Source organism: Battus philenor, unplaced genomic scaffold, assembly GCF_028537555.1.
Source record: "Battus philenor isolate CCGP_79_NKW_IND1 unplaced genomic scaffold, ilBatPhil1.0.hap1 SCAF_6, whole genome shotgun sequence".
NCBI classification, from domain to species: domain Eukaryota; kingdom Metazoa; phylum Arthropoda; class Insecta; order Lepidoptera; family Papilionidae; genus Battus; species Battus philenor.
The window spans coordinates 13,788,213-13,807,531 of record NW_027181726.1 but is presented as its reverse complement, the minus strand read 5'-3'; the positions used below and the strand labels follow the sequence as shown (position 1 = coordinate 13,807,531).

Below are 19,319 nucleotides of genomic sequence, written 5' to 3'. Positions count from 1 at the left end.
CCAAGCTAAGGCTATTCCTATGCTAAGTTTGATTAAAAATACAAACAAAGAGCACAAACACTTGCTCTTCACTTATCACAAACTGTTATGTTTACAATTTAAGAAAAAAAAATCGAAAAACGTAGGTAGGCAGGAACCACGTCAAAGAAGTATTCTACAGCGCCACTCCGGCCACTTCAGTACAGAAAATGTATCAAAAACGCATCCTCCGGCGTACAAATTGGTTCCAAAAACAGGTTTGCCTTGAGGTCACCGGTGACCGTAGTGGCGCGTAGATGTAGGTAGGGGTCCGGTCACCGGTGACCGGAGTGGCAGCTAACGTGTTAATATGCATGCATGCACAATCTAAACTCATTAATTGTACGTTTTATACCGAAAATCTAACAGATGTAAATATTTTTAATAACAATAATAGTATTACGAAATTATTTTCAGGAATTTAGAAATAAATTTAAAAGACTTTTTTTCGTTAATGTTTTTAAATCGGAATTTTGATACGCATGTCAGATAATTTTGTAATTTTTTCATTGCTGGATATACAGACAGTTTTGAACTAAATATGTTTACAGAACTACTAGGTTATAAAACCTCTCAGCTGTTATATCTAATGTTATAGAAAAACCATCTTTATTAATTTAGACGTGTGTCATACATATGTATATATGTTACAGCTTACTTTGAATTACTTACTCTGTCTCTAGCTACTTTTATAAGAGGTGAAAGTACTTTGTGTGTGCGTAACAATAATTGTGTACACAGATGTCGGAACATCGCAAAGCTCCTCTACATCCATATGCTGGGTTACCCGGCGCACTTTGGCCAACTGGAATGCCTCAAGCTGATCGCGAGCCCACGCTTCACGGACAAGCGGGTCGGGTACCTTGGAGCGATGCTGCTGTTGGATGAGAGGCAGGATGTTCATCTGCTCATCACCAATTGCCTGAAGAAGTAAGTGTTGTTATTGATTTTCGTGCTTAAAACATAGCAATTTATAGTACAATTTAAGTTTACAAAACTTGATCACTAATTAGCCTTTGTCTTTTTTCTGTTTATTTCAATAAAACTTTATTAAAAATTACAGGCATAACACCTATTTATTATTATTTCTTAGTGTACATTATGCTTTCTATAGTTTTACTGTAGACCAGGGAATGCCAAGTACCTTAATTTTGAAGCTATGGAAAAAAGTGTTAATTAACAGATAATTTATATTTATGAAAACATATATATAACAATACAAAATACGTGCACTGAAAAAAAAATATATAAGTCTTATTTTATTAAACATAATGTTTCTTTAAAACTTGGCGAATAAATATCTGTTGTCAGTTATTTAAAATATAGTAACATGAAAGTGATAAACGAACTCGATTGTGATTCGCGCGCCGCAATTTGACCACCCCTGCCATAATACTATTTTTTATTATCAATTATTGTAACCAATTTTCATTAGGAAATTGGATTAATTTATCTCTGAACCGAAACCGTTGTCCTAGAAACATTTCGCGCCTAAATGTCAGTGAAGGTCCCCTCTTTGTATTGAATACATTCTGTATGTAATCTACCTTATGTAAAACAACATTACGTAGAAACCTACTTTATAATTTTTTTTTGTTCTAAGAAAAAGTACCAGAAATAGCTGATCGATTTTTTAACGGTGAAAATAATTTGCTCACATAATATACGTCCGTCGTTCACTTAAACGAATATATGAATAAGTTCTGATAATTTTCAATAGTAAAATATTTAAACTTGCGTGAATAATTTTATATCGCAATATTGTTTTTAATTCGATTTAACGTGGCCATGCATAGTGTAAGAATTGGTAATGTTGCCAGTTACATTTGTCCACTATAGAGATATAATATCAAAGCAATTTACAATAGAAGAAACAATACAAAGTTACTTGAACAAAGGCAGTACTTTCTAGAACTTTATTTAACACATTCCATGCCATGTGGAGGCGTATATAAACCTCGCTGCACTTTCCGTCCAGGCCATTTGCAGTTCCCATTGAAAAACAAAGGATTCTTAAAAAAATAATTGTAGGGTCGAATATAGATAACTTTACATCACGTATGCGCGTACGTAATGCGTATTAAAATTAATAAATTTTTTCCCGCTAATTATAATTAAAAAGTGTAAAGAGACTTTTTTATTTTAAAAGTGTGGGGGCATATACGCCCTAAGTGACCTGAATGGAAAATTTTCAAAAATTGCTATGGAACGGAACATGTTAACGAATACCTGTATAACATTTTATTTGAATTCATGATAGTAAGAGAATTTAGCATGTCGACGATAGCTCATTTATTCCAGACGCCACGTGATCAACGTACTCTGTATTCAGTTGTTTCTTTTTGACACACTTCTGTAAGAAATATTGTACTGCCGATATACTTAGCCACGTGAGAGGTCCCCACTGATAAAAAACATACATGCTGTTTAATCTTACAAGCACGCTGTCACTTCTTATATCGATAAAGCTTCATTTTGCTATTATCTTTTACTTAAAAATTATGCGCTTTAACATGTGAATCCTTCTAACTGTTCTATTAAGGTTAATCTGTACTTATTTCTTCATTCTTCTTCATTTTATTACAGTTACTTTTGTATTATAAATTTACAGTAGTAGTACTATATAATAACTGAATTTTCATGTCTTACCCTACATTTATTTTTCCGTTATTTATTATAAACTTTTATTTATCTATTGCACTCTAATATAGCATATAATTGAAAACACATATATGAGAGGTGATGACTTTATTTATTGATGAAATGTGAAATAAATATTTTTTTTTTGATCGATAAAAATGGCAATATAAATATAAATTTCTTCAATTCAGGACATAGAAGACCACTGCAAGGTATAGACCTCCCCAAAGATATATATAAGGTATATCCATACCATAATCGCCACGCTTGGCAGGTATATTGGTAATCGCAGTGTGGTATTATGGTATGCAGAGGACGCTGCTGTTCATCCTCTGGTAACTTGTTAGTGAGCAGTGGCGATCTTGTATAATTTATACAAAAAGTGTGAATTATATAAGACTATCCCGGGATTCGAACTTGCGACTTACGATCACAAGTCTCAGTCCTCTATCACTGAGATACCCACTGCTCGACAATTTAAATTTGCAGCGCGTGAATTGTCAAACACGCGAATTTCAAAGCGAATTGACGTACGCGCATTTCAATAATAATTCTATTTTATGATTTTTTTATCATAATATCAATCTAAAAAATTTAAGGAAACATATCACGCTTAGTACCTGGCATTTGATTTGGCACATAGGTCGGAATAGTAAGACTTACGACTAGGGTTCACTGGGTTTATTTTGCAGGTTGTCTTTATCGCACAGTGCTTTTATAGCGATTATTGGCAAAGATAATGATTTATAAAAACAAACCTTGCCAAATATATCATTCTTCTTTGTCCTAGTATAAAAATATATTCCTTTTAATTAACTAATTGTCTATTTAAAATAAATTTGCTACAATTGGACGTATTAGTAATAGACTTTCAATTATTAGCATAAACACTGAACGTTTTAATAATTATATGGATTCAAGCGCCTCACATTCAACACCTTGATTACCTCATTACGTGTCACTGACATGACTCCTTAGTCATACACTTTCAATTCTTATCAATGCCTTATTGAAAAAAAACTTCTATTATTTTTTTTTTTCAATTAATTACTTTTCTAATAACGTGTATAAGTAACAAAAAAAGCATTGATACATGACTATAACGATAATCATGAAATATCCTCGTTATTAAAATTTTGTCGATATAAAAATTTAAAATTAATTTCATATATTAATTACTCTCATTGTCAAAAGAAATTGTTTTTTGAAATTATTGGCGTAACGCATTGTTTTTCAATGGGGAGATTCGAAAATGAACTCGATATGAATTTAACCATTTCGCTTTAATATAAAAATTACGTATATTAATACGGGGTATAAGAATTTTAGAAAGGTTAGGTGGTGGTGGTACAAAAAAGGTGAAATACTGGTCTAAAGGTTCTCGAGTGGTATCCAAGAGATGATAAACGCGGCGTGGGTAAGCCTACCAATAGGTGGATTGATGACATGGTCAAGTTTACGCTGTCGCTGGATGGCAGGCACAGATAGACGTGACGTGATGATCTTCAAGCAAGGCCTATGCCTTGCAGCGGATGTCTACCTGATGATATGATGATTATCGTTTAAGGTATCGCCTAAGATGTTATTTGAGTATACCAATGTAACCTTAACCGGAAAGCTTAGCTGACACTCTTGTTAAAAAAAGAGCAATATTTTCGAACGTATTTCAAAATCGCACGTGTTCTTATTTATTATGATATATCGTATATAAATGAATAGTTAAACATACGTATACATAAAGAAATGAATCCTAATTTCCCTTGGACATGGGACAACTTGAAAACGACTGACTTTTTATAATATTTTAAATTTTTTTATACTGTAGGTTCCTTTGGAAAACGTTACATTTTCAAAAGCGGCTTGCATTGGCCATATAGATAAAATAAACCTCACAAGAGCAATCGTTACATATTCTTGGCATTAATGCTGAAATTCCACGCCTTTACATGGCGAATTCTACGACGTAACAAATATTGTTAGGTTTTTTTTATACATTTTTTTAATTATGATTACTTTTTTTAAATGTACCTCTAAAACCTAACTAGTTTTGCAAGTTTTTAATCTATGACATATTTTTTAAGAGAAAATGTTATGAATTCATCTATGTTCAAAGAGCATTTTTTACGTTGCTTTTTTATTCAAACAATATAATGCCTAGGCAACAATTGTTTGAAATTACTAGAGCGCGATTTCACGCCGTCGAGCCTGTGGACGCGAGATTATTGCACTTTTATAAGCGCAATAATATCTTACTTTGCTCTATATCCACAATGTAAATAAAATAAATACATTACGTATATATAATCATTGTCATATCAGCAAATAGATGCTCACTGAAAGGCATAAGCCTGCCTTAACCCTTTCGTTACTAGCGCCGGAGTTAGACGGCATCCACCTTGTAATGTGAGCTTGTGTGTAGATCCGTGCTTTAAGATTTATTACAGCCAAATAAATTACTAAGAATTATTCTAACTTCTATTTTAATTAATATACCAGTAAAATCTTTAAATGTGCAACACAACTGAGAAAATTCGAACATCAGCTTACCGCCATACAATGTGCCCTGTTCAGTAGTGTCAATTCGGCGGAACGGACTGCAGTAAGGAAAGGGTTAAAGATAACCGGTCTTGCGTTCCAGACATGCAACCACTTCACGCAACCTTCACTATGTGATCGGTCTACCTAGTAGAGAGTCTACCTACGTTGCGCTTACCAGCTCGTGGTTGCCACTCTGGAATCTTTTAGCCACTATAGTTTACATAAATAACAAAACCTTGCGCCTTTATGGAAGTAAAATAAAACCAAATTACTCCAAATCGGTCTATAACTATCGATAAATCTAATACAATAGAACTATCTAAATTGTTATAAAAACTGAAATTAATTGTTATATGTGTCTTTAACCTAGTATGAGTTTTTATTTGCACACAAACATACATTATGTGTAGCGGTGGATGAACTTGATAGTAGATCAACTGTATTGTATACGCCTTCTATATAGATATCTATGGAAGGATATACCATTATAGCCATGCTTGGCAGGCGAGTTGGCGATCGCAGTATTTTTTTCGTACCGTATTGTCATTGCTGCTCAAATGACATTTGCATGTTTGAAATGACACGGTGCAGAGGGTGCTTAGCCTAAGATGTATTTTAAACTAGCGAAGTTCGAGGGTTTCTGGAGAAGCCGTGGCTCAGGCCGGTACATACTACTACTACCGGTATGGGTGGCCGCCCAGCTCTTAGATCTCGGGCGCTCCATGGACTAGGCTCACGGGACCCCACTAGAAGATCTCGGCTTGGTCGGTTGCCTGGTCAATAACATTACTATCTCTTCTGAAAGCGTTTGCGCTGAGACGGAAGTGACGGAAGAAACACCAGCAATGCTTCTATTTAGTATGATCGGCGGTTAGTGTCCCCTGTGATATATGGTCTGACCTTCTTTCTCACAAGAGCGGTTGGTTATCAAATGACCATCTCAATTTGATATTTGATAAGTAGAGAAAGCTACTGCCCATCTTGAGAAAACTTGTTTTTGAGCAGAAGCAGTTTTATATAATTAATGCACAAAGTGTGAATTATATAAGGTTGTATCCCGGGAATTGAAACAGCTACTTACAAACGCAAGTATCAGTTTACCGCTAGGCCTTTACATAATTGATAATAGTAATTGCCAATTACTTAACCAGCTAACAAATTCAATATCCCGATGACGCATACTCTATTGGCGCTTCGAGTCAAAGATCAATTACGTGGTGTTGAGGGATCGATGTACTTGTGAGCATTGACAATTATAATCAATGACACGTATCATATACCAGAAATAGATAGGGATATTTGTTACTGGGTAGCAACAAAGAGTTTCAAATTTAAAATTATAGTAATTAAATTCAATTTTATGCAAGACCAATTATCGTGGCTATCTCTGATAGACGTCTATGTCTTGAAGCGAACATTTATCGACTGTCATGATGATATTATTATTTTTGTAGACACCTGTACACGGTATTTTAAAACAGTTCTCCTATCGCCTATTTTTGTGATAAAAATATACCTTATATTTTTATTATCTTTTACATTAAGATTATTCATCGTAGCAATTGTGAAAAATGTAATATTAAAAAAAAATCAAAGTTAGCAACCATCTCACTGATGACAAAAAACGTATTGAGGTTTTTTTTATTAAAAAATAGTATAGACGTGACTTTATCGACACCTGATAGAATTACAAAATATAGCCGATTCGAATTATACATTTACTTTCTGGAATATATTATTTTTATCTCGTTATAATTAAAAACAAAGTTTTAAAGTTTTGACATTTTTTTAAGAATAAAATCTTTATTTAGCTTCAAAACGCGCGTGTTAAATCGACAAAACGAAAAAAATCGTTAAGTTTTTTTTATATACTTTATTTTCCTTAATCGCATATAGTCGTGTTAGATATACCATTTATAGCTCAGGAACAACTGAACAGATTTTTACGATTTTGTTTTTTGGATATGTCTTCTTTCGTAATAGTGTAATAAGTACTAAAATAAAATAATTCATTAAAACATGTAAAGAAATTAGTCAAATAGTCAACTTGAACTAACAACGTATTGTAATTTTGTGTAAATTTTACTTAAAATTAAAATATGCTTAACGAAGTTCGTCGTGTCAGCGAGTAAGATAATAGTTTTAAATAAAACATACATGTATAAGTGAAAACGTAACAATCTAGGCATATAGATTCTCTATAAAGTGCTGGGTCCATCCCGTTGTAGGAAGAAGGGTCGGGTTCGGTGCTCAGGGCTGACGACGGAGACCTTTTTGCAATTCATTAGTGTTCCTTCACCTAACAACCTCCTTATTTACCTATCCAAATTTTAAATTATACCAGTGATACTTTGGTAGTCTGTTCCTGATGGTTGTTCTTCACAGGTTTAAAACCTTTCTTCAATTCCCGGAGTTTTAGATAGAAAGGCAACACTACCGTAACGTTCTCATCACAACACCGCAAGCGCTAATCACACAGCACCAGCAACCACTGCACCTGCGACACTCCGCACGGGACACCGCGTCATTCATAATAGAACAAAATACTACTCACCACACCAAAACATCTGTTCTTAAGGGGCGGCCGCCAGATCTCTGACCGCGAACAGCGTGGTCGAACCAAGGTTGGATCCAGATCCATCCTGGGCCTACGCTGCCGTCTCAAGCAGCATATACACAACATCAACACTACACAGCTCTACTCGGGTAGAGCGGTTTACTGTGTGTTATCGTAACGTGAACTAAGCTCCGATAAAGCTGTGAAAGCCCCCGGGCTAACAGAATCAGCTTCAACCGAGAGCAAGTCAAGCGTAACTTTGTATTAATTTCTCTGTTATACCTCTCTCTCGAACTCCAACCGTCTACAAATTCATTTCTAATTTATTTCTAGTTATATCGTTTAAAAGTTCGTATTACTGGTTCGCCTTATTGTCCTCTGTAGGTATATTTAGAATATGTATAGAAACTCCGTAAACGTTAAACTGAATTCAGTCGCATAATGTCGCATTGTAATTTCACGTACAAACTCACATACGATACAATTACAAGTTTGCCCACATCAAGTATGAAAACATAAAATAAAATACGTGTTCCTTTAAATGTCTAAATTGAATATTTAACCTACAAAACTTTAGTATGATATCACGTACATTTTGATATTTTTATATAACTATTTACTTAAAATAATATTAGTTATGATTTAAACAAGTGGGGTACGCCCTGAAAATTATAAAATTGCCCAATTTTAAAAAGACTGAAATAAAATTAAACTTTCGTTATAAGTGTTCTTATGCGCTGAGATCTGGGTAAGAGCTTACAAAATCATACTCACAAATACTTTTAGCACAGATCAGCTAATAAGGAATCTGTATTTATCGAAGAGTTGACAGTCGCAAGCTCGGCGGTCCGAGCTGAAGTTCCCCAAGGAGCCAAACACTATGCATCAAGCTCCCTCGAACTGAATCTTGCACATGCCATTTGGACAATAGTTATACTATTGCCAAGTTAAAAAAAAATAAAAAAGTTTTATTGTAAAAAAAAGTACACAGTTAATAAAAGTTATCGATCTATAGAGAACTAGAGATAGGCTTCAAAATAAATTTTCGATAAACCTCTTAATGTCTGAAGTATAATATGTACTGACTACTATGAACAATAAAAACTATAAATTAGAAGTTATTTTTTTATTTCCTAACTTTCGAATTGGCTATTTGTAGCAAGAGAACTTCTATTGGATAAGCTAGTATGTAACAAAAACTTGTATAGTCAACGATATAATCCTATTATAATATTGTATACCTAATTTATGCATATATCTCTATCAAATAACTAAGATAATACCGTCATAGGCTATGTATATTTAAATTGTAATTAATTATTGGTGTGTGAATTATTTAATGACGTCATCTTTCTTTGTACAGTGACCTCAACAGCAACACACAGTTCGTGGTGGGACTAGCGCTGTGCACGCTTGGGGCGATTGCGTCCCCTGAAATGGCACGTGACCTCGCGTCCGAAGTGGAGAGACTTATAAAGTCGCCTAACGCGTACATAAAGAAGAAAGCGGCCCTCTGCGCTTTCAGGATCATAAGGAGGGTACCTGATCTTATGGAGATGTTTCTTCCCGCGACGAGGAGTCTACTCTCAGAGAAAAATCATGGTAAGTCTGTTCATACACATAGTTTTTCACTTGCTCGATATATTTATTTAGTTCAATGCTTTTATGTTGTATGGAAAAAAATGTTTGTGTAAAAAAAACCACCACGACGAGATGCGGGTCGTCTGCGTCAGTCAAAGGGATACCGTAGCAAAAAAAAAAATAAGGAAGTAAACGCGCATTGTTAATAATATAATGAACTTTATATGTGTTGTTACTTTAAATACCACGCCTATTTAAATTCTGAAAAAATTTTTGGGCCGCTTTGTAAAAAAAAATTCGTCTTAAGTAGGAGTTTAAATTTTGCTGTGTGTTAGCACAACAATCTCTGCCCTTTCCTGATCCGTCCATCACAAAGCTAGGCGACCTCTGCATCTAGAATCTTTCACTCTACTCCTGATATTAAGCCACTAATTATTTTGGGAAAATAGTCCCTTTGTACTTAAGACAGTGGAAGTACGAAAGGCCCCCAAATACGTGGGCTATATAAAAAAAAGCTAATGAGTGACTATTGCGTCTTTTTTATTTATCATAACATTACCGATTTTTTTTTAATTTTATAAACCTGCATTATTATTTTTTTAATTGTAGTAAGATTTTGTATCTGGCCATATATCCAATATTGGTTTAAATTTAGAAACTTAACAATGTATAATTAATTTTTAAATCCACGGCACGGTATTGTTAATAAGACTTTTAAATTGATTTGCCTACTAATTGTCATAAGTTGTTTAAAATTATTTCTTATCACATAATCATTTAGGAATAGACAAAGGTATTTTACGGATAACATACATATGTTGTTATAAATACGCGAAGACTTACTAACTAGAAATCAAAAAGATAATACACAAAATAATACATACGTTTCAGAGCTAGCTCACTATAAAAATTGTACAATCTTACATAATAGCATCATAATTATTATGCCAGACGAGACAGTTCGAATTGGCCATAAAATGACTGTAAAGATTTGATCAAATCGTAACGGATTGGTGTCACTAGTATCCTACACATTAATGATACAAGCAAATAACGCTCTTATTAGAGCTACCAAGGGCTTAAGTTTGCGTAACACAAACGTTGTTACATTTTAATGGCCACAATTGATGTGTGAAGAGCGAGTTGCGGTCTGTTTACCTTGTGAGTGAATGGCCATATTGCCCCTCTGATTTACTGGTCTAACATATATCCCCTTAACTAACACATCTAGAATGTTCTTTTTTATTGCACGATGAATACATTTTATATAGATTTTAGACAACCGTAAGTCTATTGAACATCAGTTGAGAGACATTAAATATTTAAACATAAAAACTTTGCAATCCACGATGATGCAATGTACGAATTAAGCTTAAATAGTTTGTCATCTGTCTCTTTCGTTTGCCTTATTTATAATAGTCTTATGTATATCTTCAATTATCGTAAGGAATTTGTTTTATGAGAATTGTAATTACTTTCAGCCCCATTGGCAAGCATGCTCAACGAGCCATAACGGAATTATTAATGAGGAGATAACCGATATATTAAATTAGCAGTAGGATAGGCTTCATAGCGTGCAGAACAAATGAAAGCTGGGGCCTTAAAGTTCTGGAGAACCAGAGATAAGCAGCAGCAGTAGAACAACCACTCACTAGTTTGCCAGACTTGCTTATTGAAGTCGTCGGAAGACGATACTGGCCGCTTCCTCCCGATTCTTCTAGAAATATCTGGAGGTGGCTCAATATCCAGCATATTTTCGACTGTAATGGTGATGATGATTGCTAATTAAACTGATATATATATCCTAGGATAATTTTTAATAAGTAACTATAATTTCGCGCTGGCAGGATAATAACCCGTACTATATATACTTTTCACAAAGAGAAGCTGGCTGTTTTTGAATTTATTTTCTATTTATGTAATAACAAAGGCGATGTTTCGTATATAGCTATTTATGTGAATTAAAATTTTAAGTTGTATTAATTAATTTGAATGATGAAATTAATGAATTTAAACAGGTGTCCTCATCACCGGCGTGACGCTTATCACCGAGATGTGTGAAAACAGCCCCGACACGCTTAATCACTTTAAAAAGGTTAGTATTTTTTAATTTTTAACTTACCTGCTTACATTCCTTGTTTTAAATTTAAGCGTTTTCTTATATTAATACATAATATCGACAGAAAATTGCAGTAATGGAGTCAAATAACAAAAAACTTTTTTTATATCTCTTAAATTAAGTTCATAAATTTAATACTGGTTTCATCGCAGAGCTAATTTAGACCATGCCCTCTGGGATGTAAATAATATTACTTGAGGATTCTCGTCCCATTTTCAATTCCTTTTTAAAAAAGGAATTAAGGTACCATTACTTTTTTTAAAAGCTAAAAAAGAATACTTTAATTAGCAAGTTAATAATTTTAATCTTGTAAAAAGTTCCTTTGGTTTCGGTTTACAATGAATGTTGTAAAGATGTTCATTTTAAGCTGCCGAATGTGTTGTGCGTTAATCATTCTCAATTACCTAATGCAAATTGCGTTTGCAAAACATTGACGCCTCTGAAAAGAAGAGGTCGTTGATCTGTTAGCAAATAGAAATAAAACCTATACACACATGAAAGATAATTTTGTGCTACATACAATCTTTATTTGTTTTGATCATAATATATTTAATATATAAAAAAATGTTTAAATTCTAAAAAAAATAGTAAAAACTAAAAATGCTATAAGTTTATTAATAATAAAATAATTTAACTATGTTGTCTATGTGCATATGCAACATCGTGATGGTATTTTTTGTAATGATACACTTTGAAATGTTTATTGCAAAATTCGTTGATTTTGTATTGGCTAATATGTTTTCTCAAATAATCAGTTTATCCTTTGCCAATACCCCAGTTTATATATATATATATATATATATATATAATCAAATATATATCGTATTAGTATATAAAGTAACAATTTTTTTTTATTTTATTATAGTCACCAAAATAAATATATTGTTTTCTTTGACTTATTATTTCTACTTTATTGTTTTATTCGTGTAGTAAATAGTAAAATATTGGTTATTACGCCCTGTCTGAATCTGTTTTTATTACCGTCAAGTCGAATCGAACCTACTCATGCCAAAAAAAATGGTGAGAATTCACAATTGACAAATGCTATTTGCATTTACATCTTAACCGAGTTTGAAATGACAAAACACTGAAGGCTTTTAAGCTAAACCTCTGCATTATTTAACCTCTAGGGCCCTTAGGTACCTCGGCTCGAGTCGTTATATTTTTTATTTTGGATTGGCCGAGCTCTTAGGTCGCTTAAAGATTAGGCTTAGTATTAAGAATTTCGAATGGGTTAGTCACTCAAAACACGTTTACCATTACTATTTGGGGATTCCCGGGAATGCCAAACGTTAGATGGTTATGTTGCTACCTTCGGATCATCGTGTCCTATAGTTTGATCGCATACATAACCAATCACCCCATACTGATTATAGGCGTAAAAAGGGCGAATGCTCATTTGCTGTCAGTTAATGTATGTTACAGGAATAAATAGTTTCATAAACAATAAATAACGTAATGATAATTTATTAAGGAAAATAGTTTTAAAAATTAATAATAGTATTAAAAACATAATAAAATTAGGGTCCAGGAAAAGTCATCGTATAATTTATTGTAAATGGTCTTATAGTGGTCTTATAGTGTTTTTGTATATAATTTTTTTAAAGTCAAAAGTAACTGATCAAACTTTCACAGCCGCCATACAAAGAATTTTGTACCTATGTGCCGTTCCCTGTAATAAATCGAATTTACAACCGTATACTTATATTGTACAGTATTGATCGATCAGTGACTAATAAATCAAGACAGGAATGGCATTAAAAGTAAATCGATAAGAACCAATAAATTGCACCCGTTTGAGAAGATTACACGTACCGGATCGCTAGTAGGTACATTAACATGTGTGGACTCGTTTATATCTTATATTAGAGTAGAAAACCGCAAACCAACGAACTAACCAACTTTCACTTACAAAAAGATACCGATTCGAACAAAATTCAGTACTATAATATTTAAACAGTAATAATTGAGAGGATGAGACAAGTTCAAAGATAAACATCCTAATCTTTACACGATGCAGTCGCCTTTGCAATTGCAAATGCTCGATGCCGCATAATGTTCTAGACCAGCTGACCAACCGTCCGATAGAGCGAAAAAATTTTAGCGCACCCGCCTATGGGTGTGGGCAATGAATTAAAAAGCGGCGTGGACCATGGCCTTATAAACAATGTGAACATTTGCACCAAGTTTGAATTATGATCTTTCCTTTTTTGTTTCGGAGAAAATCTTTCGAACTTTTATGACACCCTGTCTCTAGGGGAGGACAGGGCATGGTCGGATGCCTACTCACTGAAATACCCTCAGTGGTCGGCCCTCTAATGAGTGAGGCCTTGGTATCTCCAAGTTAGAGTTCCTCACGCTTTGCTATTCTGTATAACCTGTCCCTGAGGTATTATGTCCTGGTTCAAACACTTTAGTCAATTCAAATCCGATCTATTCTAACACGCTTGAATTTTAAATTTAGAATCGTATAAAAATAAAAAAAATCAGGTCTAGAATAATTATAAATAAGCGAAATAGTTACTGTGTAATGTTATGCAAAGGTAAGCCGTGTTTTAGATTCCAATCAAAGCGAATTATAATAATAAGTATTATTTTCTCAAATATAACTATTAGGCTGTTATAACCATCTACACAATTTATTCAGGTATTAATTTGTATTGTAAGGATTTTTATTGTTCAAGCATTTTTAGTTAGAATTTAATACTCTCTGCTTAATTTTGCATTTTTTTAGTAATCAATAATTTAAAAAAAATTATCTCAATTAGTTGCTATAAATGAATACTGATAATGGGCTCTTAATTTACCTATATTATTATTTTATTCATATATAATAAAAAATATTAGTCAAACGATATGTATTTTTTTATTTATAACAGACCTGTGCTAAGCTAAGCACAGAAGTTAAAGGTCTAAACAGATTTTGTTGGAACGTGTAAACTGTCAAATTATGAAAACAAAACTTTAAATTCTTAATTACATTTAAATTGTTTTTGAAATGTAGTTCTCTAATTTAAAAGCGGTATAAACTTCGCGTTTAAATAACGCTAAGTCCTCTTACCTTCATTAATATAGGTTGTATTCATGTTGTATAACAGTATTACTTCAGTGTTGTGACTGGCAACATTAATTTGTACAACCTACTGACCTGATTGACCATACTAATAGCGGGCTACGGTGTCGCCGTTCCGTTTATATATTGTGAAAATTCAAATACATTAAATCTAATATACTCGTACAAAATTCTCGTGTCACGGTGTTCGAACTTGAACTCCTCTGAAACGGCTTGACTGATTTTTACCAAATTTAATATGCGTATTCAGTAGGTCTGAGAATCGGCTACTATCTATTTTCTATACCCCTAAGTGATAAATGTTGTTCACACTTAAAATTTTTTTTTTATTTTTTTAACGAAATTTTTTGTTTTTATTTTTTATGATACAGCATAGAAGAATACATACAACCATAAATTTTCACCCCTCTACGATCAACCCTTCATTTTTTGTTTTTAAATTAAAATATCAATTTTTTTTTTTGCAAAACAACGTTTGCGGGATCAGCTAGTATTTTATAATAAAATTCTGACTAAATGCGTTTTGACTAAATGATTAAAAGCTGGCAAGAAACTCAACAGTTTTTCTTATCAAATACATTTTTATAAATAATGCTTGACAATAATTAGCTTCCTGAGTGAGCATAAACAACATTTAATTCCAAACATTGATACCAATATATAATATTCATGGTTAGAATAATATATTTTTTTCAGTAATATATTTTTGATATTGATTTTAATTATCTCCAGTGGCGGATCAGAAATTGATTTTAGAATTTTATCGTACATACGTATACCTTGTGCCATAAATGATTTGTAAAATTATTGAAAACGAAATAAGCTTATTTTCATTCCTAGTAATCCCTGTGTCAAAATAATTTTAGTTTTTGCGTATAAACGGATAAAAAAGTTATAACTGAAACTTGTGTATATTTTAAATGTATACAGAATAGACGTGCGATATCTTGATGATTTTAGGGATTTATAGGGACGTTTATGAACTATATATACTGCCATACTTAACCTTACCATCTTGTTTTAAGGTGACAACCACGAAAGTGGTATTACCCGTGATGTCTATGTTAACCGTTTTACTGTCTACCTTCGGTATACCAACTCACAATATATTCATATAACACACACACACAATATAATAATATACAATATATTCATATTTTCGTTTTAATACGAAAAGATTACAGTCTTTTTTTAATGCTTAAGTTTTGTGGAGACAATTAAAAGGTGTTGGTTCGTAAGGCGTAGTTAAAAGTTATAACTACAAACGAAAGATAATCTAAAGTATTTCATGTACATTGTTATCGGTTTTTAATAATATATACAAAGACACTGTGATGTATTTAAACTTTTACAATGCTCGCGGGTCTGCGGTATGCAAGGCAAAGTCTGACTCGCAATCAAGTGCATCCACAAGCCCGCTTTCTTTACGCCCCCAGGGATACCCACATCTGTTAAATTAAGATTCAGCGATTAAGATGCAAATTACGGATCATTTACCATAATTTACTTTTGTATCATAAAGCTGTTCATGATCTAATTAGCAAACTGCTCTGTTCGTTTCCATATGCAACGACATGAATATGAACATTAAAAAACGAGCGTATGATAAATTCTGTTTATTGAAACATTACCGAAGAATAGAAGAGTCAAATTTGAAACTTGTATTAAATTGAGTATGACGACTTCCAAAAAGAGCCGAAAGTGGTTCCAAAAGTGTCCCGATCTCAAGGCCCATTTGGCTATATAAACTTCAAAGGGTTTTTCTTTTGTGATAGGTTTCACTGACGTCGTTAATCACTGTATGATTTAAGAATGCTTACAGCATGTTAATCTTTAACCTATACCATTTAAAAAAGGCAAATGTTTGTACAATCCGCGTACGTTGTTCCATAATAAAAAATACGCGACGCTAACATAACTAATACATAGAGGTACGGAAATTTCGCAAAAAAAAATCACCAATTTCGCATTTATATTTTTCAAAATTTAAAAATTTCGCACAAATTTCGCATTTATATTTTTGAAATTAAAAAATTTGGGTAAATTAGGTATTTTTTAAACAAAAATACTTGTTTAGTAATTTTATTACTAAATATGAAAGTAAAGTTTAACAAAATACAAAATTTCAAAATACAAGTCTTATCATTAAACAATTTTAATTAATTAAAAGATAACAAATTAAACAATTTCAACATTTGACTCCCTAAGCGTCGTTCTTCGGTCCGTTACGACGACATTGTATATGCTGAAGAAGCGTTCAGCGTCCACGCTGTCGGTTGGACTCCAAATACTCTGCAATGCTGCTTCAGCAAAGGACGGGAAGTTGCTTTTGACAGCCAACAATATGTCCCTTACATTGGGGTGTTCATTTATATTAATAGACCGAAGAATTAACCTATGAAAGTGCGCATAACCATCAATTAGCTCATTTTGAGGAAATCCTTGGAAAAAAGGAATTTTCGAAAAGCTTTTCAGCAATACGGTTATATTTAATGTGGTTGAATTTGCAGCCGCAGATGGGGAAAACAATTGGCCAATGTGAAAGAAAGCCTCGTTCGTTTTATTTAATTTCATGTGAAGAGAAAGCTTACTGAAACTTTTGTCGCTTGCTGATTTCAACATAGTTTTCATTATCTCATCAATTCCTTCATAGTCCTTAAGACATAGTGACGTCTTTTCATCAAAATAACCTTGACGTTGCCGTTCAAGCGATGATTTTAAATCTTCTAATTTGTTCCATAACAGGTGTGCATTTGGATAACTTGTCCCTTCTAACTCATCAATCAATTTCATTATTTTGAGGCAGAACTCAGAATTCAATGTATCTTTTTTGTCACCATCCAAACGAATGTTACAATATTGGCACATCACAATATTTGTATCGGTCACATACAGACCATCTTTCTTAAATTCTAGTATTCTATCTGTCACATCTTTCTTATGGCGTCCCATTTTAAGAGCATGATAAAAAAATTTTTTTGTAAAACACTTGCGTGCCTGAAGCGTTACAAATGACCACTGCTCGAGTTCTCGCATGCAACGTCCCTGACTCTAGCAATAGGCTACGAACAAATAAGAATCGAAAGCTTTCGTTCTGTCGAGTCAGTGCGTGTCTAAAAAGTGCGTCGACCGTTACGTCCAAAACGAACTTCACTCAAGTTCAATTTACGCGAGTCGCGACTCTGGCGATACGATAATAATTTAATAATCCATCATACGAACACTACCATATATTTCGCATTTATTCGCATTTATGTGTAATTTTCGCATTTATTCGCATCTATTTCGTAAATACGAAATTTCCGTACCCCTACTAATACATCTTCGTAGCAAAAGCCACTATGTAAATATACACGTCACCCGTTGCCGTACCTTATCGGGCCGTGTTTGACACAATACCTGTTTACTTATCGCTTATCGCGGACTATTCATCGGTTATAAATATAATTGTTATATGCGTATAGCCTGCCCGCGATTGGCAAGTTCTAGATAAAAAAATATATGTATAAAAACATCCATTGTTATAAGTCGATGGTTCGATTCATACTTTAAATGGTATGTACATTTGTTACAACATCACAAATTTTTATACATGGTTAGTGCAACTCTAGCGATGCCTATGCCTTACAGTGGGCATCTATCGGCTGATATGATGATATTTTTAAACATATTCAAACTCTTCGGTGCCTTAAGACAAAAATTTACAATTTGTGTTATCAGTGATGAGTTATGTCATCGGTAGATTTTTCATTCTAAACCATATTGGGGAAAGCACAGTCGCTGAACGAGCCATGGCGAGGGTTTTGCTCAGGATTTCTCTATGACATCGAATCAGTAATAAGATTCGTCATGATTCATAGATTCATCTTCACTTTTAAAGGTTTTATACCTATTTTCAATCACTCTATATAATAAAAACGTGTAGTAAAATTTTATGATTTAAATATTAGACATTATTTAGGTAGTTTATACCATAGTCTACATGAAGTGGGTAAACATCTACATTTTCTAAGTAATAGACTTATCAATACAGCAATTGTTTAATCGTTCTGTTTAATTGACGCCACATTTCAAGTTTATGATAATATTTAGGTAGTTTATTACGTTACAAATCAATATTGTTTCTTAAGATGTTAATGCTGTTAGTGCTAAGGCCTATGACCGATGAAGCTGTAAAAGCCTTAGGGCTAACAGCATTAAAATATTCAGAAACAATACTTATTAATATTATATTGAATATTATATAAAATTATTGCGTATATATTTAGTTTCAAGTTTTAGATATACAGATTCTAATGTTTTATTTATTTATTAATAATTGTTGAAGATGATGCGATACTAATTAATTATTGTTGTCCCGTAGGAGAGCGGACAGCGCGAGGTAATCACAAACGCTGATCCTTGCACTTCGTACGCTCGTGTGATGACATTGCACGCGATAATATCTATTATCTCGATTGGGTCGGATATCATGTTCGCGTGTACATGCCTTCGTTTGCATACTCGGAACAATAAGCAAAAAAAAAACCTTTAATCTACCACCCGATCGAAAATTCAGCGCCAAACCACCGGGGTCAATAACCTCTTGACATGTTGTCCCGCCATTTTGAAATAAACTGGAATGTCGTTGAATATACACGCGATATTTTGATAAGTCCTTGGTTTTCGATTACGTTAAAAATATTAAACATTTGTAAATAAATTTTAGAATTTATTACAAATTAAAATTTCAGAATAATTTATCGGTGCAATGTCAACACATAGCGTCATACGCATGAATGTTATATATATTA

General features: G+C 33.1%; 1 protein-coding gene across 6 annotated transcripts in view; it reads left to right on the top strand.

Moving 5' to 3' along the window:
- Positions 1 to 19,319, top strand: part of AP-1gamma (adaptor protein complex 1, gamma subunit) — a 40,925-nt gene that overhangs the window by 6,085 nt on the left and 15,521 nt on the right. For all 6 annotated transcript variants that reach the window (XM_068773816.1, XM_068773813.1, XM_068773812.1 and 3 more), the window contains exons 4-6: positions 760 to 948; positions 9,117 to 9,355; positions 11,353 to 11,429. In XM_068773816.1, the coding sequence (XP_068629917.1) occupies positions 760 to 948; positions 9,117 to 9,355; positions 11,353 to 11,429 (505 nt within the window). The remainder of the gene's footprint in view (positions 1 to 759; positions 949 to 9,116; positions 9,356 to 11,352; positions 11,430 to 19,319) is intronic.